Source organism: Tursiops truncatus, chromosome 20, assembly GCF_011762595.2.
Source record: "Tursiops truncatus isolate mTurTru1 chromosome 20, mTurTru1.mat.Y, whole genome shotgun sequence".
Taxonomy (NCBI): Eukaryota; Metazoa; Chordata; class Mammalia; order Artiodactyla; family Delphinidae; genus Tursiops; species Tursiops truncatus.
The window spans coordinates 9,680,694-9,708,515 of record NC_047053.1 but is presented as its reverse complement, the minus strand read 5'-3'; the positions used below and the strand labels follow the sequence as shown (position 1 = coordinate 9,708,515).

General features: G+C 44.0%; 1 protein-coding gene and 1 long non-coding RNA gene across 5 annotated transcripts; one reads left to right on the top strand and one right to left on the bottom strand.

Moving 5' to 3' along the window:
• Positions 1-160: 160 nt before the first annotated feature.
• Positions 161-26,673, bottom strand: ZFP3 (ZFP3 zinc finger protein). 4 transcript variants are annotated; one of them, XR_012328638.1, is made up of 4 exons: positions 26,598-26,673; positions 25,634-25,771; positions 5,245-9,572; positions 161-3,253 (listed from the first exon to the last, which is right to left on the bottom strand). XR_012328638.1 is itself a non-coding variant. In XM_019926801.3 (2 exons), the coding sequence occupies exon 2, from the start codon at positions 9,562-9,564 to the stop codon at positions 8,053-8,055; it is 1,512 nt and encodes a 503-aa protein (XP_019782360.1). In that variant the 5' UTR covers positions 9,565-9,572; positions 18,419-18,725; the 3' UTR covers positions 4,830-8,052. The 4 variants fall into 4 exon arrangements, 1 of the variants encoding a protein (XP_019782360.1); XR_012328637.1 differs by lacking the exons at positions 25,634-25,771; positions 26,598-26,673 and adding an exon at positions 18,419-18,725 and having other exon boundaries at positions 161-2,240; positions 3,160-3,253; XR_012328636.1 differs by lacking the exons at positions 25,634-25,771; positions 26,598-26,673 and adding an exon at positions 18,419-18,725.
• Positions 18,142-27,596, top strand: LOC109548604 (uncharacterized). The gene is made up of 4 exons (XR_002174727.3): positions 18,142-18,247; positions 21,154-21,188; positions 23,033-23,299; positions 27,284-27,596. It is a non-coding gene; the product is annotated as an uncharacterized lncRNA (long non-coding RNA).
• The last annotated feature ends 226 nt before the right edge of the window (positions 27,597-27,822 follow it).

Here is a 27,822-nt window from a genome sequence, read left to right as displayed (position 1 = left end):
CATTGGCCCTGACAAAGAAACAGTGTTATAATGGTAATTAGATTCCCATGTCAACTCACAAGGGCTACTTAGTGTCCTTAAGGTAGATGAAATAATGTACATTTAAGACAAAACACAGAAAGAAAAAAAAAAACAGGAAATAAAAATAAGTACAATGTAGTGGTTAAGATGCAATTTTTATTCTCTTTGAATTCTAACGCTTGTGGGAAAGCATCTTTAACTTGGGGTAAATCAGAGGAGAAAGAAAGTGGGTAAAAGAGAAAAAGAAACTGCATTTATTGGGCTCCTACTATACACAAAGCAGTGGACTGTCAGATATACCATTTTGTACTATACTCCCACAAACTTGAAGCGTGGGTATTTTCCCCACTTTATGGATGAGGAAATTGAAATTCAGGGAATAACCAAGATTAGACAATCCACGATGAATTCTGAAGGGATTTCTGGGTATGTTTGGGGTCTTTACAGGCTGGTGGCACTGGTTATTTGGTTGTTTGCCTTAAAAACAAATGGCTACTTTTTCCTTGATTCACTTGCATTTCCTGCATTACTGCTGTTTCTTTGCTTAATTGGAATTTATTTCTAGCTAATGAACGGGTCCACGTGGCATAGAGAGAAAAAAGGGACACTTTTCCCCAAGGTACCTGAGAAAACATTTTAAGAGAAAAAGAAGCTCTCCCGCTCTCCCTCTCTTCCTTCTTTCCTCTTTCCCTCCCTCTCCCTCCACCATGTGAGGACATAGTGAGAACATGGTCACCCACAGCCAGGAAGAGAGCTCTCAGTAGGAACCAAATTGGCTGGCCTCTCAATCTGGGATTTGTAGCCTCCAGAACAGTGAGAAAATAAATTTCTGTAGAAAGGAATGAAGGAAGGAAAGAAAGAGAGAGAGAGAGAGAGAGAGGAAGGAAGGAGGGAAGGAAGGAAGGAAGAAAGAAAGAAGGAAAGAAAGAGAAAGGAAGGAAGGAAGGAAAGAAGAAAGGAGGAAGGAGGAAGGAAGGGAGAAAGGAAGAAAGAAAGAAAGGAGTTAAAGAGGCGTTGCCTGTATTCAACGGACAGAACATCCAGCCTGGCAGGGTTCTGCTGTAGATAGTGAGGCTCCCAACATATGGTTTGTCCTGCAATAGATTCTAATCCTTTCAATAACAAGTCATTTAAAAACTAATTTTCAAGGAATTCCCTGGCCATCCAGTGGTTAGGACTCCACGCTTTCACTGCTGAGGGCCCAGGTTCAACCCCTGCTCAGGGAACTAAGATCCCACAAGCTGTGTGGCTCAGCCAACAAAACAAAACAAAACACACAAGAACAACTAATTTTCAAGATTATCCTGAGCATACTACTACATATGAAGAAAACATAATCCTGTGATGATGCTGAAGCAGCTGCAAAAGTAAGAATACTGAATCCCAGCAAATACATTTAAGATATAGCTCACATGAAGAAAAAAATATAATATATCCAAGAAGATGGAAATAATGTATAAAAACAGAAACGAGATCAAGAAGTAAACAAAGCCTCTTATGAAAGAAAGATTTTGAGGATGGTACAGGTGAAGTATCTGATTTGGGTTTTGTTTTGTTTCAGTGCTGAAAGTTGCAAGGAGAAGAGGTGTGTTTAAAGCAATCTGTGGCTATCTTGTATTTGAGTAAATCGTATAGTGGATCAATTCCCTCAGCTAAAGAAAGGTTTTGGTTCAATGTTTAACATTTTACGTGTCCCCATATCACATAAAGAGATATAATTTATATTAGATGGGTGATATAGACCTTTAATGCCATGGCCATCATTTTAGGGGATAAAGGATCTGCATAGAAAAATAAAGGACAGCAAAGGCATTATGATTCTACATTCAGTTAATTAAATTTGAAATGTCCAATTCATCATTTATGGCCTCTTATTTATTTAAGTCATTCATTGGTTAATTTTTGAGTGGCAACCCTGGGCTGAATGCGATACGCTCTTCTACAACAAGGTAGCCCTGTCCTCAAGGAGCAGGACAAAATTAGCTGGCACAAAGGGCATTTCCAGTCTAGTGACATCGGTAGAGAAGAGGAAAGATCAGAGCAAAGTTTCAGGTCGGAATGAAAGTGTCCTACAGTGAGTAAATCCCCAGATCGCTGTGCACTGTGGATGCTCTGATGCTGAAACTGGTGAGAGTTCTGATCAGAGGCTTTTCCGCATTGGTATTCCAAGGGCCTCTCCAGTACAAGTTTTCTGATGAATTCCAAGGTGGGAATTCTGTCTGAAGGTGGAATTCATTACATTAGCAGGGTTGCTCACCAGTGTGAACTCTCTGATGCAGAGAATCTCAGCTCCACCCGACCGCATGAAGACCCCTCGGGTCTCTCCCACATTCGCTGCACTCCTGGGATTCCTCCCACTTGGGAGTCAATGGAGTGGAGTGTGGATTATAGTCCTGTGACTAAAGTTCCGCCCTGTCCCCACCACAACCCAGCTCAGAGAATGCCAACATAACCAGCAGATCAGGGGCACAGAAGCATTTTTCTCCTTTCTAGATGATGTTTTGGGTAATCTGCCCACTCCAATGCTTAATCACCCTTCTTAGCAAAAGGCCTCAAATAATCAACTCTGCTGGCCACCCTGTGCTCATTCCCTCCACATCTGTCGTCTCAGTTCCTCCAGCAGCCTCAGAGGATAGTGCTTTCTTCCTTCTTTCTGAAGCCAAACCTGCCTTCTGTACCTTGAGTATGTCCTTTCCCACTGCCACTAAATTAAATTTTAATAATTAGTTATTAGATAAGTATCTTAATTGGCCTGGTTGGAAATTCGAAAGAACCTGGGCCGCGGCAAGGACTCCATGAACATCACGGAACGGCGGAATAGATCCCACCCTGGGATGTGAAACGTCCTCACAAACGACAAATCACGACGGCCTGAGAGACGCCAGCCCAGGTCCCGTCCGGCGGGCGCCCCAGTACTTGACTTCGGGGTCAGCAGCGCGCAGTAGCCCACTCTCGGGGCCCTCGCACCTCAGCCTCCGGCCCCCACCGGTCACCAGCAAAAAGGCACCCCGGGCCTCGACCAATCACGCCGCGCGCCGCCCCGGCCCGCCCCCGCCCGCCAGGTGGCGCACGGACAAGGGTCCCCAGGCTTCCGAGAGCGGCCCCAGCCTCAGGGCTCGATGAGGCTCTTATCAGTACCTCTTGGTCCCGGAGGCAGTGGTGGCCGAGCGATTTCGATGACTTAGAGGTTCGTCGGTGCCGGCAAAGTTGGGTCCACCGATGAAAACACTGTCTGCAAAGCGTAGTACAAATAAACATCAGCATTCTCGTCAGCGGCACCGCAGGGGAGATGCGAGTCGCGGCCGAGCCCCAGTGAGAGGCCCGGGCTGGAGAAAAGGACGTGGCAGGGACGGCCAGCGGGTGCAGAGGGGTGAGCTCGCGTCCTGGGTCTCGAGGAGGGGGCCGCGCCTGCCTCGTCGGCCACCGCTCCCCAGCTCTCAGGGAGGAGGCGGGCTTCCTGCTCCGTGGGAGACTCGAAGCCTTCTCGCCTATTCCCACTCCGCAGCGCTGACCTCTCCTGCATAGCTCAAGTCCCCACCAGCCTCTTAGCGCTTAGCCCCCCGCGCGTTGCACAGGTCCCAACGCGTTGTAGGGGCTCAGCAGGTGGTTGATGAATGTGCAGGGGCCCCGTTATTGAGGCTCCTCTCCTCAGGTTATCACCAGAATCACCACGTCCCGCTTCCCACTGGATTTTACTGAGGCTCCAACTCCCGTTCACTTTCAGGGGTTCACCCAGGCGGATAGTCTTGGCATAGCTTCATCCCCAAAGCTGAGGGATGTGATGAGGTAGAGGTTATTGCGGGTTACTTGGTAATTTGTTTTATAGGTAAAAGTTTGATTTCAGGACCGTGCAAAGGACTACAGAGGTCCAAAGATGAGTTTCAGATGGTCCATGAGTTCCCTGAATTTGCATGCACATTTTTCTAGATAGAGCTTTCCTGAGTCTCAAAGACCCTGTACCTAACAACCTAAGGAAACTGCCTCAGACCAGGAGTCACACAGGAGAACATGTCAAAACAAAACAATAATAAACACCAGCACAGAAATCTCAGTAACATTTTTTTTAAATCCAGAATATCTTTTTTTTTTTTTTTCCCCCTGCACCGCAAGGCTTGTGGGAACTTAGTTCCCTGACCAGGGATCGGGCCCTCAGCAGTGAAAGCACGGTGTCCTAACCACTGGACACCAAGAAATTCCAGATCCAGAATACCTTACATTAAGTTGATAATCCTGAAAAACTATCTATCTAGATAAACAAAGTAGGTAACATTTTCCCTGTCATGAAAGATAAAAGACCTCACCAAGCAAAGCAGAAGATCAAGGACCGAGTAAACAGGACTTCCCTGGTAGCACAGTGGTTAAGAATCCGCCTGCCAATGCAGGGGACATGGGTTCGAGCCCTGGTTCAGGAAGATCCCACATGCTGTGGAGCAAGTAAGCCTGTGTGCCACAACTACTGAGCCTGCATGCCACAACTACTGAAGCCCACGAACCTAGAGCCCATGCTCCGCAACGAGAAGCCAAGCAATGAAGCCTACGCATCGCAACGAAGAGTAGCCCCTGCTCACTGCAACTGGAGAAAGCCCTCACGCAGCAATGAGAACCCAACACAGCCAAAAATAATTAATTTTTTAAAAAAAATAAATAAAAGGACAGAGAACAGCTTACGTAAAACCAGAAGCTACCAGAGCACATTGGGGGTACTAAGGTGAAATTTATAGGATGGCAGGAAAATGGCATACAAAGTCATATTAAGACCATAATGAAACAATGTACTTTGGAATATACTTAGAAAGGCATCAAATCAGTAAAATTGTAAAGAAATACTTTATTTACATAAAGTGTTAATATACCAGTAAAACTGTTTAATTAGGGAAGGATGAAAATGTACATGGTTAGGTCTGCAAAAATTCTGAAGGGTATTTCTGGGTATTTTGGTAGGTTTTTGAGATTGTGAGGCCTGGTATTTTTAATGGGTCTAAAATTAAGAAAATTCACATCTTTTCTTTCCTTGATAGAATTCTACTTGCACTAGATTATGACTACCAGTCAATTATATTATGGTCAGATTTTGGCTCCTAAGAAAATTGAGGGGGAGGGGGCAAACAAGGAAAAGAGAGAAATATTTCTGAGCTAGCTGGGTGTAAGGTGGATAAGGGCAGGTAGTGAGGTTACAGGATGTGTGTGTAGTGCATATAACAAGGTGGAAATAATTTCACTCACCAGAATTTCTCTTGGGAAAGAATTAATATATGTTGGAAAATTCTTCTTAGAATGAGAGGTGAGAACTTCTTCCCCTAATATGATCAGGCACAACAAAACTTGGTCACTAAATTGCCTTCTAGTGTTCCAATGAGCCGTCTGTTATTGAAGGGCCTAAAAAGGAGCTGAGGTGACAGTCCTGAGAGGGGAGGACAAAGAGAAAAACCTTCAGTGGCAGTTTGGCAAAGAAAGGACTGCTGAGAACGAGATGTCTAGTAGGATACAAACCCCCTTCTCCACCTCTTACACACCAGAATCTTGAGTAGAGTCCGTATTACTCATGGATATGTTTCTGTGAGGGGATCCTTTCTGGGGAGCTTGAAGAGGTGCTGAGTTCTATATTAAGGGCTGGCAAGGGGTGAATGTGCAAATAAAATATTCAAACACAGGAATAAGAAGTTAAGGGAATAAGTAACATCCAGGTTTCACATGAGAAAGATATGTTTGGGTATAATTCAATTTGAGCTTGAGTGATGAAAAAAGGAATGAGAGCACACTGCACTTGTAAACACCCTATGGAAAGAGATGAGTTAAAGAACTTCTACTAACGTCTAACTACTAGAGACAGAGGTACCTGGAAGGATGTGGAAACTGTGTAATCAGCTTTTTTGTTTGTTTTGAGATGGACTTTTTTTTTGTCTTTACTGTATTTGTTACAATATTGCTTCTGCTTTATGTTTTGGTTTTTTGGCCTTGATGCTTGTGGGATCTTAGCTCCCCGACCAGGGATCGAACCCACACCCCTGCATTGGAAGGCAAAGTCTTAACCACTGAACTGCCAAGAAAGTCCCCATCAAATGTTTTACTTGTACAGCCCTTTTCTCAAGCCAAGAGCATGAGCCCGGGGGTGGGGGCACATATTGGGGTACAGAATAAACCCACTTGATGGGTTTTGGCTATGACCAATTATGTTTCCAAGGACATGATTTAAATCCATTATATTCAAATTCATGTAGTAATTAATAATGAATAGAAAATGTACAAAGGATTTCGAATAAGGCAGTAATGCATGCACCTATTCACAGTACAACACAGTGCTTAGGAGCACAGCTCAGGGCTGGAGTCTTGGCTCTAGCACTTACCAGCTGTGTGATCATGGGCAAGTTATTTGACTTCTCCCCTGCCCCTCACCTTTCAAATTGGTGTAAGAGAACCCACATCACTGATGGTTGTGCAACTCTGTAAATTAACTAAAAAGCATTCAACTGAACACTTAAACAGGTAAATTTTATGGTATGTAAATTATACCTCAATAAAGCCGTTTTGTTTGTTTTTAAAAAAAGAGTACCCACACCATAGGGAGGCTGTGAAAACAAAAATGTAAACTGTCTGGCGCTGTGCCTGGCACATAGTAAAAATTCAATAAATACTAGTGATTAGTATTAGTGTAATAAAGAGGTTAAAGAATAAAACACTGAAGATATATAAAGTTAAATTTTTTTAAAAGAAAAAAGGAATTATTGGGCCAGTTGAAACTTGAGATCACTTAGTTCAACTCCCCTCATTTTACAGATGAGGAAATTAGGGATCAGCAGGTGAAGTGCCTTATTCAAGGTCTAGTTCTAAGACCAGACCCCAAGCAAGCTGGATCCCCGTTAGTGCAATTCCCACTACCATTCACTGCCTCAGAAACATTGACACATGAAAATTTGAGGATGTGTTTCCTTGAAGAAAAAAAAAAAAAAAACACGTAAGAGAACACAGAAAACACATGTAGAAATGCTGAAGAAAGAGAATTCCAAAGCCAAGGGCAAATTGAGAAGAGGCTGTCACATCCTGGCCTATTAGCCAGGGACCCCAGCAGTGGGGCCCAGGTCATGGGAGCTTAAGTGCTTTGGCAAGGCAGGGTCCTGGTCAGTCAGGTGAACCAGCTCATCACTGTGGCCAGGTGCCTAGTGACAATGAAGCTGCAGTCCTCTTTGTTATTTCCTGACACAGGATCTGTCAGCAGCAACACAAGCTGGGGCCCAAAGTGAATGCAGCAGAGTTCTTGGGAGCACTCAGTCTGAACGGCCCTGAAATGAGAAAGAGCTGCAAAAGAGCTGCTTCTGCCCATGCTGAGTAGTCTGGCCCCACTTGTTTATCCCCTGGCCTTGCTAATCAGCCCCTCTGGATTCTGAGGGCCTTCACTTAACAATGCTATAAATTGCTTGTCAGTTTCCTCTATCATGGCACCCTCTCAGATGACTAAGGAAGCCTAGCAGGAGATGGGAAATGACCCAAGCTTCCCGCTTCTTCATTAATGCTGCCATCTTCCAAGGGAACTTGATAGCGAGTTTGGAAGATTTTGAAGCTAATAAAAGCTTACTAAATTCCAATGCTAAACAGTGGGAAAGAGAGAGGTGTGTCTTCTAGGCCATGACTTTAACATTTCAGGGGTAATATTCGAGGGGTCAACTCTGTCATTCCTAGGAAGTGGTGGAATCATGTTCCTCCATTTTTCCTGAACAGTAACAATTTGGGCTAGATGGCCAGTAAAGACCCCTAATGTTATGTGATCCACTAGTGGGGAGGAAGGAAGGAAAGGAAAAAGGGATAGTGGAGAATTAAGGCCTGAAACAGCTTTTATGATTTAACTCAGTACACTGAAACTTCTCAATGAATAGTTCATAAAAGTGCCTCATCCTTTTTGACCAACTGTTTAAATAAAAATCAGTAAAAGGACAGAGGAGGTTCTGTCCATTCATTTGATCTGAGAACTTGGGGTACAGACTGAGAACAATAAGTCTGACTTCAGCTTTTCCACAGAAGGCTTTCATGCTTTGCAGATCATTCCATACAGTGAACACTTTGATGTCGGAGGAGGTGAGAACTCCGACTAAAGGTCTTCTGACATTCTTGGCACTCGTAAGGCTTCTCTCCAGTGTGAATTCTCTGATGTATGATAAGTTGGGAATGCTGGCTGAATGTTTTCTCACACTCATTACATTCATAAGGTTTCTCTCCAATGTGAATTTTCTGGTGGAGAAGCAGCTCAGAGTTATCCCAAAAGGTTCTGGCACATTCATTACACTGATGAGGTTTCTCTCCAGTATGAATTCTCTGGTGGACAATAAGGTGAGAGGTCCGCCTAAAAGCCTTTCCACACTCAAAGCATTCATAGGGTTTCTCTCCAGTGTGAATTCTCTCATGTCTAAGAAGTTCTGAGTTTCCCCTAAAGGCCTTCCCGCATTCCTTACATACGTAGGGCTTCTCACCAGTATGAATTCTAATATGTCTAATAATCTCTGAGTTCTGGCCAAAAGTTTTCCCACATTCATTACATTCATACGGTTTGTCTCCTGTATGAATTCTTTGATGCCGGATGAGCTCAGAACTCTGACCGAAGCCTTTCCCACATTCATTACACAGATAGGGTTTTTCTCCAGTATGAATTTTCTGGTGTCTAATGAGGCCTGAGCTATGCTTGAAGGCTTTGCCACACTCATTGCATTCATGATATCTTTCTTCAGTATGAATTCTCTGATGCTGAATAAGCTGTGAGCTAACCCTAAAGGTCTTCCCACATTCATTACATTCATATGGTTTCTCCCCAGTGTGGATTCTCTGATGTAGAATAAGGGCTGAATTCTGACTGAAGGCTTTACCACATTCTTCACATTTATAAGGTCTCTCTCCAGTGTGAATTCTGTGATGGTGGATGAGATGTGAACTCTGAATGAAGGCCTTTCCACATTCATTACAAGCAAAGGGCTTCTCTCCAGCATGAATTCTCAGGTGCCTTCGAAGGCTTGAGTTAGTTCCAAATGTTTTTCCACATTCTTTGCATTCAAAGGGTTTCTCTCCACTATGAACTCTCATATGCTGAATAAGATGTGAGTTTTGATTAAAGGCTTTCCCACATTCTTTACATGTATGAGGCTTTTCTCCCAGAGAATTTCTATGTGTTTTATTAGGTTCTAAATTCTCTATGAAGTTTTGGCCAGAAGCAGCAAATGTGCTAACTGCCTCTGCTGTAGTATCTCCCTGGTACGTGATCAGGTTTGAGCTAGGATTGTAGGCTCGCTCACTTTCATTATTCTCATGGTCTTTCTCACTTGAGGGTGATTTCTTAAAGATAATCAACCCTGATGCAAAGTCTCTCTCCTCAGGGGACACCTGCTCCAGAACCTCTTCTGTGGACTCTCTGGAATGCTCCTCCAATATGTCTTCTTCACATGCTGCTCCAAACTCGTGACCCTGATAAACCACCTTTGGAAGTTTTTCTAATATTGCCCCATGTGGTTCAGATTCTTCAGAAATTTCTTCCTTGGGAATTACCTCCTTGTTCTCAGTCCCCATCTCACAATCTGAAATGAGAGAGGGTAAGTCTGTGAAGTGGCTGTATCACAGCTAAATGAAGCCAATACTAGGGAGTATGGAGCTTGACATGGTTCTGACAGCACCCAAAAGCACTCTCTGTATCTGGTGAGATTACAGGACGCTGCTGAAGAGAAGAGAAAGATTTAGGATTATGGTGGACATGCTACACAAAGAGCAGACGCTGACTGAGAAGAGTGAGGGAAATTATCAGAGGAAGAGATTTAAGGAGAGAATAGGAAATGGATGGTAAGAAGATGCTGATAAAAGTTCCATAATATTAACAGTGAATTGAGGCAGAAACTGAGGTTGGTAATAAAAACATTTAAGGAAAATTGTGGCCATATTAATAGATGGTATATGGAAAAGGTTGGGAAAGGGACAAAAATGACTAATATAACCTTTGGGTTTATAGAGGAAGAAACCAGAAATGAGTAGCAAGAAGAAATATCTTTAGCCCAGTTCTGTGGTGCTCACCAGCTCTAGAGAATAGGGGATTGTATATGTTGTAGGCATTACCTATTCAAAAGGTTAATGTGACTTAGCTATAACAGGGACAGAAGGAACCACCCTTGGCTCCCGTATATTTGGATAAAGTATGGTTCTAGCTTAATTTTCTCCAGATGGTTACTAAATTGTATCAATACCTAATTTTCCCTACTAATTTGAAATGCCTCCTATACCATAGTCTAAAGTTCCATATATATCTGGGTCAATTTCCAGGCTCCATTCAGTTCTATTGATCTATTCCCTCTCTAACACCAAACTGTTCAACCTACTGTAGCTTTAAATTTTTTAATATGTTAGAGAAAGTGCTCACTTGTTAATCTTCTTTTCAAATATTCCTGTCTATTCTATTTTTCCAAATAAATTTTAGTATAATTTTGTAAAATTTCCAAACTTACCCTGATGTTTTTATATCCATCACGTTTCTGTATGTCTTCTCTTTTAGTGAGTTTTTCTTATATTTTCTAACTGGTTGTTATTATATGTGTGTGTGTGTGTGTGTGTGTGTGTGTGTACACATATATATACACATACATATAGCAATGCTGTTGATTTTTACTTATTAATATTGTAATTGGTCCCTTTATACAATTTTCTTAGCACTTTTTTTTTTAGTTTTTTAAAAATTTATTTTATTTATTTTTGGCTGCACTGGGACTTCGTTGCTGTGCGTGGGCTTTCTCTAGTTGCGGCGAGCAGGGGCTACTCTTCGCTGCGGTGCGCAGGTTTCTCAATGCAGTGGCTTCTCTTGTTGCAGAGCACGGGCTCTAGGTGTGCGGGCTTCAGTAGTTGTGGCACGTGGGCTCAGTAGTTGTGGCTCGCAGGCTCTAGAGCACAGGCTCAGTAGTTGTGGCGCACGGCTTAGTTGCTCCGTGGCATGTGGGATCTTCCTGGACCAGGGCTCGAACCCGTGTCCCCTGCATTGGCAGGCGGATTCTTAACCACTGCGCCACCAAGGAAGCCCCTCTTAGCACTTTTATAAATCTTAAAGCCTATACTTTTTTAAAACTTCTAAAAGGCTGTGGCAAGGATTTTTAGTTGTCTATCCCAATCTCCACTCTTCCCCACCTCATCAGCAACAGAATAATGAATTTATTTTTGTAGCAATGAGGCTGCCTAAAGAAATATATTCTCAGCCTTCTTTGCAGCTAGATTTGGCCATGTAACTAGCTTCTGGCCAATGAGACAGTAAAATGCAAATGACAGCATGAGGGACTTCTGGGATATCGCCTTAAAAGTAAGGGGATACATTTCTTCACCCTCTTCTGTGCTGTGCCTGGGGCATGAAGTGACAGCTGAAGTGCCCTCCTGGACCATGAGTTCACCAGCATACCTTACAGTGGGACAAGAACAGGAAGGCACCTGGGTCCCTGATGACTCTGTGGAGCTGCCATACTTGCCCTGGAACGCCTGCCTCTGGACTTCTTTTATCTAACAGAGAAAAAAGCTTTTTCCTTGCTTAAGCTATTATGGTTTTTTAATTTATGAAGCCAAACTTGCTCCTAATTGGTACAATGGCCCCAAGGATTTAGCTGTCCCCTCACAGAAGATCCAAATGCTGGGGAAATGAGCCCAGCTTCTGTTCAGGTATTAAGCAACCGGGAGCTAATATTGAAGAGGAGAGGCCCTTTGCCTAGAGCAGTGCATCTGTGCACCACAGCAAATCTGAGCAACACAATCCTCCCATCAATAAAAGTGTTAATTGCAGAAGGTGATTCTCAAGGGGGAATGGGGCAGCTATGGGACTTCATCCTTACATTGCAGGGTCATGGAATGGTTTTTAAGCCAAGGAATGACACAGTTCATGGTCAGATTAGCATTTCAGGTAGATATACACAAGTGGCCATTTAGTGGCTGAACCAGAAAGCAGCAGACAAGGACATAAAGGAGATCAGTTAGAAGTCTGATGCAGTCATCAAGGCAAAGGGTGATGAGATCTAACTAGGGTAATAGTGGTAGTGTGAATGAAGAGGAAACAGACTAGAGAAGTGCTTGAGAGGACAAATTCTCTAAGACTTGGGGTATGATTGGATATAGGTGTAAGGAAGGTGTAATTAGATGGAGAGTGATACCACCAAGGTTGGGTATATTGAGGAGCAGCTACGTTAGGGGGGAAGATGATAAATGAGCTGTGTTTTGGACAAGATGAGTTTCAACACATCCATACAGAAGTACCAAGGAATCAGTCAAAATATATTGGTCTAAAGCTTAGAGCAGTCAGGACTAAAGATACAGACTTGAGAGTACTCAGCATAGACAATAATGAGTATAGTTGTGACAACTGTCAGATACTGAAGACAGAAACCTAGAAAGCCAAGGCCAACATTGAAGAGTACTCCAGTTAACTTCCATGTTCCCCTCCAGATCTTTCAACTTTTCTTCACCCTGTTCTCTGCCCCAGAAGGTAACCTATATAGCACTCATCAAGGGGCCCTCTGGCTTCCAGTTGTGTTCCACCAATGGGGAGCCCTAGCAGGAGGCTGGAAGGAGGGAGGACAGTGAGGTCAGAGTATTTATCCTCCTGGTTCCTTCCTATGAGATCACCTTGGGTTCATGGTGTCCCTCAATTGAAGTTCATTACTCCTCTCAAGGAATCATCCTACCCAGTTGTCTCTGTGGGCTCCAGGCCCTCCCCTACCTCTTGCCTCTTCTGGCCTAGGGCTGGTGACTACTCTGCTATTGCCAATCCCAGCTTTCCTCAGTATCCTGCCTACACCTACATCTTTTATATTAACTTCTTTGCAAATAAACCCTTCTCAAATTATCCTAATTTGAGCAAAGTACCTGTTTCCTGTTAGGACCCTAATGATAAAGGGGTAGGTAGAGGAAGAGAAGCCTGCCAAGAAGAGAAAGAATGGTTAGTGAAGTAGGAGAAGAACCAGAAAAAGTGTCATATAAGTCACCAAGGCAATGGCAGAGGGAATTACAAAGCGTCACACACAGTTGATAGATCCAGTAGGATAAGAACTGGAAAACGTCTGCTGGGACAATTAGATGGTCACAGATGACATGTAAAAACAGAGTCAATGGAATGACAGAAGCAGAAGCCAGGTGGCAGTGGACTGATTAATTAATTTGCTGCTTCTTTCAAAAAATCTGGGTGAAAGGAGAGGACCAAGATGGGCAGTAGTGTAAAAGGTCAAAGAAAGTCAAAGAAGAATTTTCTCTGATGGTAGAGATTTGAACATGTTTATATTAGAAAGGATGGTGCCAGTAGAGAGAAAGGTTAAGAGGGAAGAAAAGATGAGATTACTGAAGAAATGAAGATCCTGAGAGGCAGGAGAGACTGGGGTCAAGTGGTGAGGGAAGGGGAAAGGGGTGATTTTGGGGTGCCCTTTGTACTGCCCCTTTTCTCTGCCCAGCCTCCAGTCATCCACAGGATCCTACCCTCTGGCCTCCCTAATCACTCAGGGGTGCAGCCCTGGTAAGCCCTCTTTCCTGACACCTGGAAGGAACCTGATCTCCTACTGAAATCCTGAAGTGTTGGAAGCTCTTTGCGCTACCCCTAAAAATGACCTGGAATCTTTTTCAACTTTCCCCCACTCAGCGCCTTCTCTAATTTTCCCCTGGAATAAGGGCAGGCACACAAAAACTGGATTTCTCCTTTTCACTGAAATTTTTGAAAATTATAGATAATGTGTACCTATGTAACTGTAAGAATCCATTGTAGAGAATTCAGCTATCTTCATCCATGGTACTATTTGAGTTAGAAAGCACTGTCTTAAATAAATTTCTCTCTAATGCTCGGCCAGGAACAAGTTCTACAAGCTGGTACTTCAGTCCCTATCTACTTCTGACCCCCTCGCTGGCCTTTCCTTTTCACCAGCATCTCTCCTATAGTTACTTCTTTTCCAACATCAAGCTCCGTACAAAGTCAGCATTCATAAAACCCACATCTGTCCCACACCATATGGAAAATCACGTGTCCACAGTAAAACAAGATGCAAGACATAGAAGTTAGGTATGTATATCTATCCCCAACTTCAACACCTGGTTCAAAATTCTGGTCCAGAAAGTCTTCCCCAACTAAAATTTGCCCCCTCTGACTATTCTTTTACTTTGCATTCCACCAGTGACACAATATTAATGCCATTTGTTAAATATTGTTTTGTTTAATAGACACCTTCTCATACACAAATCAATGCCATCCTTCTTTTTATTTTCTTTGGATGCACTGTGCGGCATGCAGGATCTTAGTTCCCTGACCAGAGATCAAACCCATGCCCCCTACAGTGGAAGCGCAGCGTTCTAACCACTGGACCACCAGGGAAGTCCCAAAGCCATTCTCCTTTTGGTTGATTTTCCAGAGGCACAGATACACATTAGACCTCGTCCTCATATGGAAACACTCTATTACTCATAGCATAAATTTAAATTTCCAAACATAATTTCTTGTGTTTGTCATTTCTTCACTTTTCTAAATTTGAAATTAGTTGTTTCTGGAGAGAGATAAGATGGATGTGCCATCTTAGGAGTAGGATGACCACTCTTGGTCCTCAGTCTGGGGGATGACAAGCATCTACTGGGTCTCCATAGTTCAGAATAGGGTCTTCAACTCTGCAGATCTGGAATTTTTTTTTCAATGCACTCAGAAATCCTCATTCACAAAGTACTGATGCATAAACCAAATATCCACCTATTAATTAACCATGAGAAATAAAACTTCAAAAGGACCATACTGTCTACATGAGAAGCCACCACATAAAACCCAAAAAATTGTTTAGTTGGCTTACAATCACAGCAGGAAGATTTTTTTTTTTTTAATGAACGATGCTTAAATAATGATTCTTGGCCTGGAATTAGGTTAGATGAAGAAACGTCAACTGGAAAATCTCTAAAAATACTAACTTCCAGGTCCCACATCAGACCTCTCAGAGTCAGAATCTCCAGGAGTAGGCAAAGGAATGTGTATTTTTAACAAGTGCCCAGGTGATTCTGATGCCCTATCAGGTTTGGGAACCACTGTGTTAGACAGTCTGAGTGACTGGAGTTATCTAACTCTCAGTCTGGTGCATCCATCTCTACCAAGGTCTGGTCCACCAAGCAGATCAACACATGTGCAAAGCAGCAGGATTACAGATAACACTGCCAGTTCTTGCTCTGCATTCTTTTTTCCTGCCCTCCAACTTGACCCCTCCCCCAACCCTACCCTAAACTTCTGGGAGCAGACAGGGAATATAATACAACTGATTAGGTCACATTTCCATTACGCTTATCAGACTGACCCTAGTTACTGTGACTGGACCTGAGTTTGCCCAAACTGCCTAAATCAGAGTTTACAGCAATCTCTTAGGATAGCAATATCACTTAGTCCTCTAAACTTATCTGCCAAAAACATATTGTGATTTTTAGTAAAAAATCATTGAATAATCTATCAGCTGACAGCCTGATTAGGTCTTTTTTAAATGTTGTTAAAAGCAAAGATTGGAAAAAATTAAAAAATTTAAAAAAAGCAAAGATTGGGACTTGAGGTATAAAAGGTCCAAGAATCATTTACTCCCTCAGTAAATTGTCCCCCTGTGTGGCACTCCAGAGGTTTTCCCACCCCAGAGTGATATGCTATAGTAAAATTAAGGAGGGCATGGGTGAGAGGTATGTCTTTCTTCTGTAAAGGAGGAAAAGAGCAATTGTGAAAAAGGAGGTGGAAAAGAGAAATCTATAGGCCACAGGTCCACTCTCAAGCACACTGGTGGTAGGCAAGGGTACAGACTTAAGTCAAGGATCTAGAGACTGATGTCCTTTCAACAATCCATGCACTTACAGATGTTACAGAAAATGTTTGTGGACTCCCTCAATATATGTCATTTGAAGACTACTGCACTTAACAGCATTCTGGGCAGAGCATGGGGTGAGCAAAGCCTCAGAGACTTAGGAAGTACAGGAGGAATAAGAAAAGGAACAGAAAGAACATTCTGACCTCAATGTAGCATGTGCAGAGTTGGGGTAAAGAAGGAGAGAAGATAAGTGAGGACGCACTAAACTTCTGGGGAGTAATGAAAGCTCTTACTATGTGCCAAGCAACTTACACACATTCTCTTGTTACACCCTTACAACCTCTTGCTGAGACAAGTATGCTGGAGGCATCAGTGTAGAGAGGAGTGAAATCAGCCCATCGGAGTGCTTTCCTGACTTTCTCCATCAACACTTTTGACAGCCCCAGAGCAGGCTGGGAATCTGGGGACACGTGTGGTGGAAGAATGAGAAAGTGAGGGACTTGAGGATGTTAGCCAGGACACAGTTGAGATGACCAAGTGAGACAAGGAGACAAATGAAGTGGGGGAAGGAGGGAAGAGTGGAGGTTACAGACAGGGTGAAGGATGTGGTGAGCATACGGATCCAAGGGCAGGAATCCTGCCAACTGGCATGACGTTTAATTTTGAAATGTCAAAATTTATAACATACCAAAAGTAACATCCTTTGCAACTATTCAAATTCATGATGAAAAAATGATGAAACATTTTGGATGTCAACTTACAAACACGTAAGGGGATACACAAAGCTTTTCAAATTATTTTATGGGATATTTGAGCAAAAAAGTTTGCAGTGGCCTCGCACTCTTTGCAGGAGATCTGACCTCACCCAAGAGCTCCAGGAGTGAGCTCCAAATGAGTTAACCCAGTTAAGTTAATACCATTCCCCTTGCCAGTAACTGTTCAGAACAGTAGGGATTGTTTCAGGAATGGACAAATGCCTTCATCTGGGTCAATGATACTCTGAGGAAGTTTGCTGGGAACTTCTGGGAATAGTTTCCTGCCGTCCTGAGAGAACCACAGTAGAGACTTCTACATATTGTTGCCTGGAACCGCTGCTGCCATTTCACTACCAGCTGTGGATGAAGGCAGGACAAGCTGAGACAATTGAGGGGAAATGGAGCCAGCAGGGCCACTAGATTCAGTCATTCCTGAAACCACTTTACCTCTTGACTTCCAATTATGAGAGCTTATACACTAGTATTTTTTAGGCCAGCTTGAATTGTATCCTGTGACTTATAGACAAAAGCATCTTAATTCATAAAAATACTTTCCCTTAACTTCTGAAAGGTCAGATCCTACTAAATACTCAGTATCCAGTACAAGGATCACCTCCTCCCCAAAGTCTTCACTTACACCTGCAGGAAGGAGGTTATCTCTTGGTCCTCTGAATCAGCATTTCACTCACCTCTTTCTTTGTACTACAGTTATCATGTCGCTTCCTGTCCACTGCTCTCCAATGGCTACAGAATAAAAACTTCTTAACATGGCTCATCATGCCTTCCTGGTCAGGTCCCTGTCTCCCTTCCCATCTCCTGTCCCATGCTCTCCAATGACAGGTGGGAGCTGCAGTCATGCTCAGGGTGCTGCAGTTCAAACACTTCTTATTCTTTAAAGCTTCTCTGCCTTTGAGAACAGGTTATTCCCACTTCCTGGAATACTACTGCCCACCTTTTACACTTAACAAACATCTACAAGACTCAGCTCAGACACAGAGAGTCCTCTCTGTCTTCTTCTCTGTCCCTAAGACTCCTTCACCTTGTTGCAGCTACCTCATTGTACTGTTACTCTATTTTCATCTCTGCTTCCTTCTTCAGACCATGAACAAGGATGATGTTCTATTCATCTTGATATTCCCAGCGCCAAGCACATTTCGGGTACCTGCTAAATATCTGTTAAATGAATTTGTGTAAATATCTTATTTACATAACTAATCTGTGACACCCTTGAGGACTATCTGGATAGTTCATTCATTTTGTATCTAAAGAGCCTAGATCGGTGTCTGACACATAGCTGACGTCAATAACTATTTGTAAAAATAAGTTCCTTCTGCCAATCTGGATGACACTTAATTTAAAGCACTGTTATCCTCTTTTCCTCTGTCCTCCTGGTTTCCACAATCAAAAGGCTCTATTAACTCTGCACTGAAATCTGTCTCCTTTCCGTAACTAACCCTCTTAAACCAATATCCGGCCCTGGGCACAGTCTGCCAGGAGGCCTGAAGTTTATGACACTGCCCGCCATTTCGTCCCCGCAGCTTACTTGGGGATGGAATGTCAGAGGAAACCACAGCTCCCATCATCCCCCACGTAAGGACACCCCCGCGGAAGGGGGTGTCCCTGCTGCTCCTGTGCCCGCGGCTGACAGGCAGGGAACCAGGACGGAGACGGACCCTGGCCGCGTCCAGGGTATGTGCCGGTGGGGACCCGGTGCGGAGTGGGGAGACCATAAAGTCCAAGGTCACAGAGCGAACCCGAGTCAGGCACGGGCCTAAACGTCGGGTTTTCGCGGGGCTCGTGGGCCACGGGTTCGGGAGCGCAGCACCCTCCACCCCCGGCCGGGACAGAATGAGGTCTCACCTCAGGCAGCTACCGCCCCACACACGCTCCCCTCGGGCTCCCCGCGCTGCTCCGCCCGCTGCCTCAGAACCCGCAGCTGTTGTCTGGGTTTCACTGGCTATGGGCATCAGCCACTTCCGGTACCCGGGCGGCACTCCAGCCAATCAACGCGCGCCGCACTCCCAGGAGGAACAGGTGGTCGGCAGGCCGGGGTCTCCTCACCCTTTCCAGGCTTGCTTTGCGCCGGTTCTCGCGCTCACCCTAGCCCCATCTCGCCGCTGCCCTGCCACACCACCTCTCTGAAGTGGCCCTGTGCGCCTGGCGATGCCCCACTTCAGCCCCAGGATCACTGACGAGCTAGGTCCTCCGAGTTTCCTAGAAAGGCTCCAAGGACGCACTTCCGCCCTGGGATCGGCCGCTCTGCGCGCTGCTGTCGCTCCCCAAGCGTTGATCTGTACTTGAGAAATTGAAAGTTGGCTTCGCTTTCTCACCGGGCAGAGATCACGCGCCCCCCTGCATGCCTTATCCCGTCACTCCCTCCCTTGAACTACACGAGTCTGGTAAACACAGACCCCTACATCCTAGGAACAGGCCAGTCATCTGCTGGGGGCGAAGGGAGACCCGCTCTTGAAGTCAAGGAGGGCTTACTGGAGGGAGTGATGTCTGGGCTGAAATCTGAAGGTTGAGCGGGAATTACCCGGGTCAAGAGTGAAGGGGACAGCGGTTCCGGCAATGGGAACGGCATTCTCCCCTAGCCTCCTTATTTCTTGAACAGCTTGACCCTTCTCAACTCAGCACCTTTGTGCTTGTTACTTCCTCTGCTTCTTGTTATTCAGGTCTCACTTCAAAGGTAACTCCATAGGAGAAGCCTTCCATCCTATCTAATGTTGCCTCAAACTATGATACCCCTCCCAAATATCAGTTACAGGGAAGGACTATGATTGGCCTTGTTTAGGTCTGGTGCTCACCCCTGGACTAATCATTGTATTCAGGGGAAAGGGATAGTAGGTTTAGCCAAATCTGGGTCACTTGTCTGCCTCAATTGTGGGGGCAGTCTTCTGTGTTTGCCTCACCATAATCCTGTGGAACAGGGAAGGGAGTGACTACTCACAGAAAGTGATATTATGTATATATCTAGTACACCACCTATCAGGAAAAAAAAGAAAAAAGAAAGAAAGGGGAAAAGAAAGCTTTTGCTTGAGTTCATGGGATTAGGCCCTAGACTATAGGGTCCATCACTTTAGCCATTCTCACACCAATATCCTTAACTCCTTTGCCCTACTGTCTGCAACTGCATTGGAAGTTTGTTAACCCTGGATCAGTTGAAATGTCCATTTTCCTTGCCCAGGCCGCTGACAGCTGGTGGGGAAAATCGTACATTTTGGAGAAGAACCCCAAAATAAATTTATGGTCTCCACTTCCCAGAGGTCTTTCACTTCTGCCTAGAAATCATCTTGTTTCCCTAGTCAGCTTGTCTACCATTTTCATGATTGCTGTTTCAACCTTCTTCATTCTGCTTGAACCTCTGTCCAAGCCATGACCCACCATCACAATCACTGCCACCTGCATTCATCCCAAGGAAAGATGTCCATACTACGAGAGTATCCTGCCATTTGGTTCTACTGTATTTATCTAGTACACCTACATTAACAGTCTTCTGTCTCAAGGACCTATATCAGTAATTCTCAATCTTGGCTGCACATTGGAATCACCTGGGGAGCTTTTTTTTAAGTATGTTTTTATTAGTGAGCAGTATTCAATTATTTGAATACACCACATTTTTTTAATCTATTCACTTATTAATGTTCAGGTGGTTTCTTGTTTATGGCTATTACAAAGTTGCTAAGAACATTCATGTACACTTCTTTATATGCACAGATGCATAAGCTTTTATTTCTCTTGGATAGCTGCCTAGGAGTGGAATGGCTGTATCATATGGTAAGCACATATTTAACTCTTAAAGAATCCAGCAAACCATTTTCTAAAGTGGATGCACATTTTACATTTTCACCAGCAGTGTATGAGTCTTTTTCCTCCACATCCTCACCAACACTTGATCTGATCAGTTCTTTTTTTCTTTTTCTTTTTAAATTGAGCATTACAATAGAGATCTAGTGGCCTCTTATAGTGGTTTTACTTTGTGTTTCCTTACTGACTAATTCACCTGGGGATCTTTAAAAATATTGATGTCTGGTGCCACCCACATAGATTCTGTTGAAAATGATATGAGATATAGTCTGGGCTTCATTGTTTTGTTTATTTCCCAAGCAATTCCAATATGCAGCCAGCAAGGTTGGAAACCAATAGCTTAGGTCAGTGATTCAAAAAGTGTGGTGTCTGAATCAGCAGCATCTGGAATGATGGTTAGAAATGCAAATTCTCAGGCCCCACCCACAGATCTCCTGAATGAGAAACTCTGGAATTAGAGCTGAACAATCTGTGTTTTAACAAGCATTTCAGGAATTCTAATGCACTCTAAAGTTTGGGTATCACTGGTGCAGACATTAACAGTGCTTCATTTGATCAGCCCCTGTACGTGGGTTAAACAGGAAAAAGATAGGCTGTATCCTCTTGGATATTCCCCTGCCTACCATCTGCTTCATTACACTAGCCAATTTAGGGGCCATCTGGAGTAATGGGGACCTACCAAGGGAAGGAGGCCAAGGCATATGGTCCACAAATACCATTCTCATGCCCAGTGTGTATGAGGATGTGTATGACTAGGTAGGGGCTGATGTTTCACTGTCTCCTAACAGGTTCAGGACTTCCATCGAATTGAGTCTTATTACAGGTAAGTATGAGAAGTTTTGCTCCTTTTGAAAAAAATGGCAGGTAGGAACGTTGGCCGCCCTCTTGAATTCACACAGAGACAGGTACATGGAAAATAAAAGCCATACTGCTCTTGCTCGACCTTGTCCCTTCTATCCGTGGAAGATGTGGGAAGGAGGGCTACCAGTACTGGCTACTCTCCTATCTTATACTTCAAAACCGTGTCATTTCTCAGATTAGTTTACAGCTCTGATGTGGACCTAAGTACTGATCATAATTATATTTTCTATTGTCTATGGACCATATTCCAAACTACTACCAAAATATTAGTAACAGCACTCAGTGTCCCCTGAGATTTAAATAACATTGTGAATGTAAGTCATTGTTGGGATTCTGGAAGAAATGACCAAAAGCACCAACCCTGCAAACTTTCAGGTCTTTCAAAACCCTTCTCTCCCAGGTGAATAACCCTGGGCCAGGACACAAGGACACTGGCTTGGATAGCTTTCTCTTCCTGTAAACTTCTCTTACCAACTCCCCACATCCACTTCTTTTATCACTATCACCTCTCTCCTTGATCCTGCCTTCCTTTCCTTTCAACTGCACCAACCTCATAGTACATCCTACAGACCAAAATCTCACTCAGCATGACACAAATGCATCTAGCCTTATGTGACTTAACCATTTCCTACAAACATACCTTTCCCCCCATATAGACAGAGCATTTCTTGAGAGCCAGCACTCTGTTACATGTCCCAGAGAGGTGCTGGTTGTGCTGGGCCCATGTTTAGTAGAAACAGGCTGACCTGAAATATTCATATCTCACCTCCACACACTAAAGCAACTGGCTGAAGCTGAGTCGAGGCTCAGTTAAGTCTTCAGGGAATCCCCTGGCAGTCCAGCGGTTCGGACTCCACGCTTCCACTGCAGGAGGCACAGGTTAGATCCCTGGTGGGGGAACTAAGATCCCTCAAGCTTTGCAGCAAGACAAAAAAAACACAAAGTCTTCAGTGTTCCCCTTGCACCTCCAGCTATGAAGATGCAAGGAAGTAAAACAAAAAGGCAACTTCCTTTTCTAGAGTTACAATTACCCCAAGGAGCTCAGGGCAACCGATTCTGAGCCTGATCCAGCAAGGTCATGTTATCACTGAGCCAAGATAGCAGATCCTTCTTGGGCAAGTTCTAAACCTAAGAGCGTCCTCCAGGGTCCTTGTAAGGTCCATGTCTCTCTCTCAGGTGAAACCATGGCCCCTTTCACATGGGATAAAATGCAGCAACACCTGAAAACCTTACTCTCCCAGTACCTGCTCCATGGTTCAGTGCCAGGTGGAGAGACAGAGAAGAGAAGGCTGCCCTGGCAGAGGGGTCAGTGCTGGGCTTTGAGGAAGGCAAGCCGGAGGTGGTGGGAGGGGATGCACTGGAAATAGACAACAGCAGAATGTACAAGGGAGCAAGTGATCAGAGGACAAACCAGGAGCCCCAGGGTACAAGGTTCCTCCCCAGGGCTCTGGAGTCTTCACAAGGTCAGCAAGATAATGAGCCCACTGCCACCAGGGCTAAGACATGACTGAGCCCTGACAGTGCCCCTGCCCACCGAGCCTGCCTAGAGCCTGCTTATCACAACACTTCAGGAAACTGCTACTAAGTAGTCTGAATTCCCATATGAGTAGAAATTATTTGCCATCCAGGCCAAGGCAGTCCTACATGAATATTTCTGAGGCTCTATTTTGAGAAACAACATGGGAGGAAAATCAAGTCCAAGTGTCTCCCACCATCACAGGGACATATAAGTTTCCAATGTGACTAGTGAACCTGAAGGAGGCCAGAATGACTCCTCACTCTGTCTTCATGGTTTTGTTTTCCCAGCTCAAGATACAACCCCTAAAAATCATGGATGATATTCGGAAAAGATGAAAACTCTAACTCGAAAAGATACATGCACCCCAACGTTCATAGCAACACTATTTGCAATAGCCAAGACATGGAAGCAACCTAAATGTCCATCAACAGATGAATGGGTAAAGAAGATGTGGTGTATAAGAGACATTGGAATACTACTCAGTCATAAAAAAGAATGAAATAATGCCATTTGCAGCAACATGGATGGACCTCGAGATTATCATTCTAAGTGAAGTAAGTCAGAGAAAGACAAATCTCATATGATATCACTTATATGTGGAATCTAAAAAAATGATATAAATGAACTTATTTACAAAACGGAAAGGCTCACAGACACAGGAAACAACTTATGGTTACCAAAGGGGGAAGGTGGGTGGGGAGGGATAAATTAGGAGTTTAGGATTCACAGATACATACTGCTATATATAAAATAAACAAAAAGGACCTACTGTATAGCACAGGGGACTATATTTAGTATCTTGTCATAATCTATAATGGAAACAAATTTGAAAGAGAATATATATATATATATATCTGAATCACTTTGCTGCACACTGGAAACTAACACAACACTGTAAACCAACTATACTTCAATTTTAACAAAATCTTGGATGCAATATTCAGTCCTTCAGCAAGATCCCTTCTCTATGATGCAACCTTTCTCTCAGGCTAATGCAATCCATTTGCCATCTCCCATGCTCTGTTTATTTGCTGTTCATAGTGTATTTTCTCTTACGCCACATGCCTGCCCACAATGCTGCCCTTGGGTCCACTGCCACTGAAATCCATAGCTGTGATGACACCTCAGGGTCTTTCTCAAGCAAAAGGATCCCTCTGTCTCTGAGGCTTAATTCTGCTGCCAACACCCACACGTCTTCTCTCTAGATTTATCTCGGGCTTGTTGCCTTCCTCCCTCGTTCAAACTCTCTCTGCAGTAGTGAGTCATTCAAATGATCCTTAACCTCACTACATTAATGCCATCTGTATATGATATCATGGTGTACAGATCTTATTCAAGTGGGCAAAATACAAGCTTTGAGGCATGGTTTAAAAGAACGATAAATCCAAACCTTACAAATACCTAACAGTTTACAAAGCCCTCTCATATAAACTAGCCATGATCAGGGTCTCTGGAAGCTTAGGCTATCTATGGCAACTGTAGAAAAGTCTTTCACAGGTGATGGTGACCCAAAGGATTCAGCAACTTGTCCAGGTTTACTCAGGTCAGAAGAGGGGAGGGGGCTTCCCTGGTGGCACAGTGGTTAAGAATCCGCCTGCCAATGCAGGGGACATGGGTTTGAGCCCTGGTCCAGGAAGATCCCACATGCCGCGCAGCAACTAAGCCCATGTGCCACAACTACTGAGCCTGCGCTCTAGGGCCCGTGAGCCACAACTACTGAGCCCACGTGCCTAGAGCCCATGCTCCGCAACGAGCCCCTACTCCGCAATGAGCAGCCACTGCAATGAGAAGCCCGTGCGCTGCAACGAAGAGTAGCCCCTGCTGGCCACGCAACTAGAGAAAGCCCACACGCACTCAGCAACGAAGACCCAACGCAGCCAAAAATAAATAAATTAAAAAAAAAAAAGACGAGGGGAGACTAGATTAGCACCCACATCTTCAGACTCTCCTCACTCCAATCTGGCTGCCCTCCTAAAGTCCCACTGAATACACATCTACCTCCATCTCTTCATGGGGCTCGGTTTTGTCCAGGCCTGTTTTGGCACTATTTTGACCAAGAGTCAGCTGCAGAGAGGAAATTTCAAATGTGACATCCAGAAAAATGCACATCTGCCTTACATGTACACAAAGTATCTCCCATCTACTGGAATAAAATCCTGCATGATGAGGGTGTTTGGGTTACTTATCTGGCTTCCCTACTTCAAGACCCGGTTCCAAAAAATCACATCCACAAAGACTTCCCTGATTCCTCTCTTCTCATTTCAGTCGCTCCTCCACTGTCCTCCTGACCCCTGGCATTTGGGCTAATTTGACCTTTTGGATCTTGTATTCTCTTGTAAGACTATTTGTCATCTCCCCACCTAGTGATAAAAACCCAACCTGCCCTCTGGGATTTTGCCCAGAGCACAGCGCTGAGCAGAGACAGTCTGTACATGTTGACTGAGAAATGTTTACCTGGAAAAGTCTTCTGTGATTAAACTGAATTTTAACAATGGCCTCAAGGAGCAGTACCTTAACCCAGAAGAGTAATGGCAGGAACTGGGGGCACAGGATAAAGCTGGTTACAAGAGCAAATATAGCCAGCTGGCTTTGCAAAGCTCCTTATATCCCACTAGATCAGTAGTTATCATGGGATTGGTAACTTTTTCGCAGGGTGATAAGGAACATTAGCTGACCCTAGCGTCCACAAGTTCTACCGAATATAGGAGGGTCAGTGAACCAAAATGTAGCAACCAGATGGATCAACCATAAAGCTTTGTTAATTTCATTCTTTAATTTTGGATAGGGCCACCCCTGGATAAGCAACAATCAATCTTATAAAATTATACATTCTAGATAGTCAAACTAGACCTTTCCTTAATCATGATTGAGTATGTAATTTGACCTACCGTGCTGGACCCCAAGGGAGGACACACTGATTCAGGCAGTATCTTTGGTGCCAAGATGTTGAAAGAATCTGGGATTGTTTCCAGCACTAGAGGGCAACTGTTGAAAGTCTCCAGAGCCCAGAGGGAAAAGCAGCATCCCTGGAGGAGATGGACAAACAACCTTAAATTAGGCAAATACGTCGTACCTCCCATCATCCTAACAAATACTGCTTAATATGAGATGTGGGTTGTTAGGATGAAAGAAGAAAGGGGCTGAACCTGGAGGAGACTGGGATTCATGGAGAGGGACATAAATGATTATATTAGGTCTCGTCAAAATCGGGGGATTCCCTTCCCTTGACAAGGCCTAAGTGTGAAATTACGTGAGACAATGTACATTTCAACCCCTCAGAGACCAGTCAAAGGTCTATCTTGCTCCTTTAGAATAGCACGCTCAACAACAGTGCACAATGTCCAGGTATGGCTACATTTGTTTCAGCCCTCAGCTTGTGGGACTAGCCTTCTACCCTAACACCATCCGACAGATGAATTGTTTTATATCCTGAGATATAGAACGTCTGCCTTGTGGGGAGGAGAGCCAAAGAGCTTTGCCTAAAGCCAGGCATTTGCTTCAAAGGGGGAGGTGTTCTGACTTCTGAGATCAGCAGCAGAAACCACATCCATGCAAAGCTCCAGGACCTCCTTTGAAGCAGGTTTAATGAGCAGATCCTTTCCTATTCTTTGGTAGCAACATTAAACCACAAAATGTCATAATTTTAGGGAATAAAAAAAAATCCCAGGCTGCTCTGTAGACCAAATATTTCAGAATTTCTGGAGGTGAGGTGGAAACGTCAGCAAAGCTCCCTTGGGGGGATTCCAAAGTGCCCCAACTTAAGAATCCCTGGTTAGACTATTGGGGAGCCACCTGGATCTGGGACCAAGTTGGCTTCTCTGGAGTTCAGGTGCTCCAGGCAGGTGTAGATACCTGAGTGAAAGTGGCCTCCTGACAGGAAGGAGGAAGAGGGGCAGGCGTGCCCTTTAAAGGGTTAGGTCCCAGCTCCTGCTTTGGAGAGGTGAAAAGAGTATTGGATTAAGCATCACAAGACCTGGATTCCGGTTCTGGCTCTGCCATTTAGCATTTCTGGGACCTTAATAAGTGACTTAACCTCTTGGCTTCCTTATCCGAAAATGGGCAGACGTGCCACGTCTGCCCATGATATGCCTGATGAGAAAACCACCAAGTACAGAGCTGACAGTTTTAGGCAAGAAATTAGTTTCTGGAGACATCACATAATTTAAGGCAATTTCCCCAAAAGGAATAAAGATAAAGTGAGCTGGTGTCATCACATAGCTCATAAACCTATAATCAATGAATATGTTTTGCTTTAAGGCTATGCTTATGATGTATACAATTTCACAAGGTACTCTCTCCTAAACATATAGGATCAAGTGGCATAGCAGTTCTTGAAACTTTTCTACGGAGTTTTATTACATCTCACTTTCATTTTTCAATGCTAACATTAGCACCATTACACAATAAGTACAAGGGTGAGGTTATAGAATGCAAAAACATTTAAAATTATAACAGTACATTTTTGCCACCTTTGTAATTCTTTGTTTTACCTTTTTTTTTTTTTTTTTTTTTTTTTGGCCGCACTGTGTGGCTTGCAGGTATCTTATTTCCCAGACCAAGGATCGAACCCAGGTCCCCACAGTGAAAGCAGCAAGTCCTAACCACTGGACCACCAGGGAATTTCTTTGTTTTATTTATTTTAAATAAACTTTTTAAAATATAAATTTATTTATTTTTGGCTGTGTTGGATCTTCGTTGCTGTGCGTGGGCTTTCTCTAGTTGCGACGAGCGGGGGCTACTTTTTTTTGCAGTGTGCAGGCTTCTCATTGCGGTGGCTTCTCTTGTTGTGGAGCACGGTCTCTAGGCATGCGAGCTTCAGTAGTTGTGGCGCGTGGGCTCAGTAGTTGTGGCACACGGACTTAGTTGCTCCGCGGCATATGGGATATTCCTGGACCAGGGCTCCAACCGGTGTCCCCTGCATCAGCAGGTGGATTCTTAACCACTGCGCCACCAGGGAAGCCCTTAAATAAACTTTTAACTTTAGAACAGTTTTAGATTTATAGAAAAATTGCAGAGGTATTACAGAGAGTCCCATATGCCCCACACCCAAGTTCCCATATTAACATCTTTTTATGTA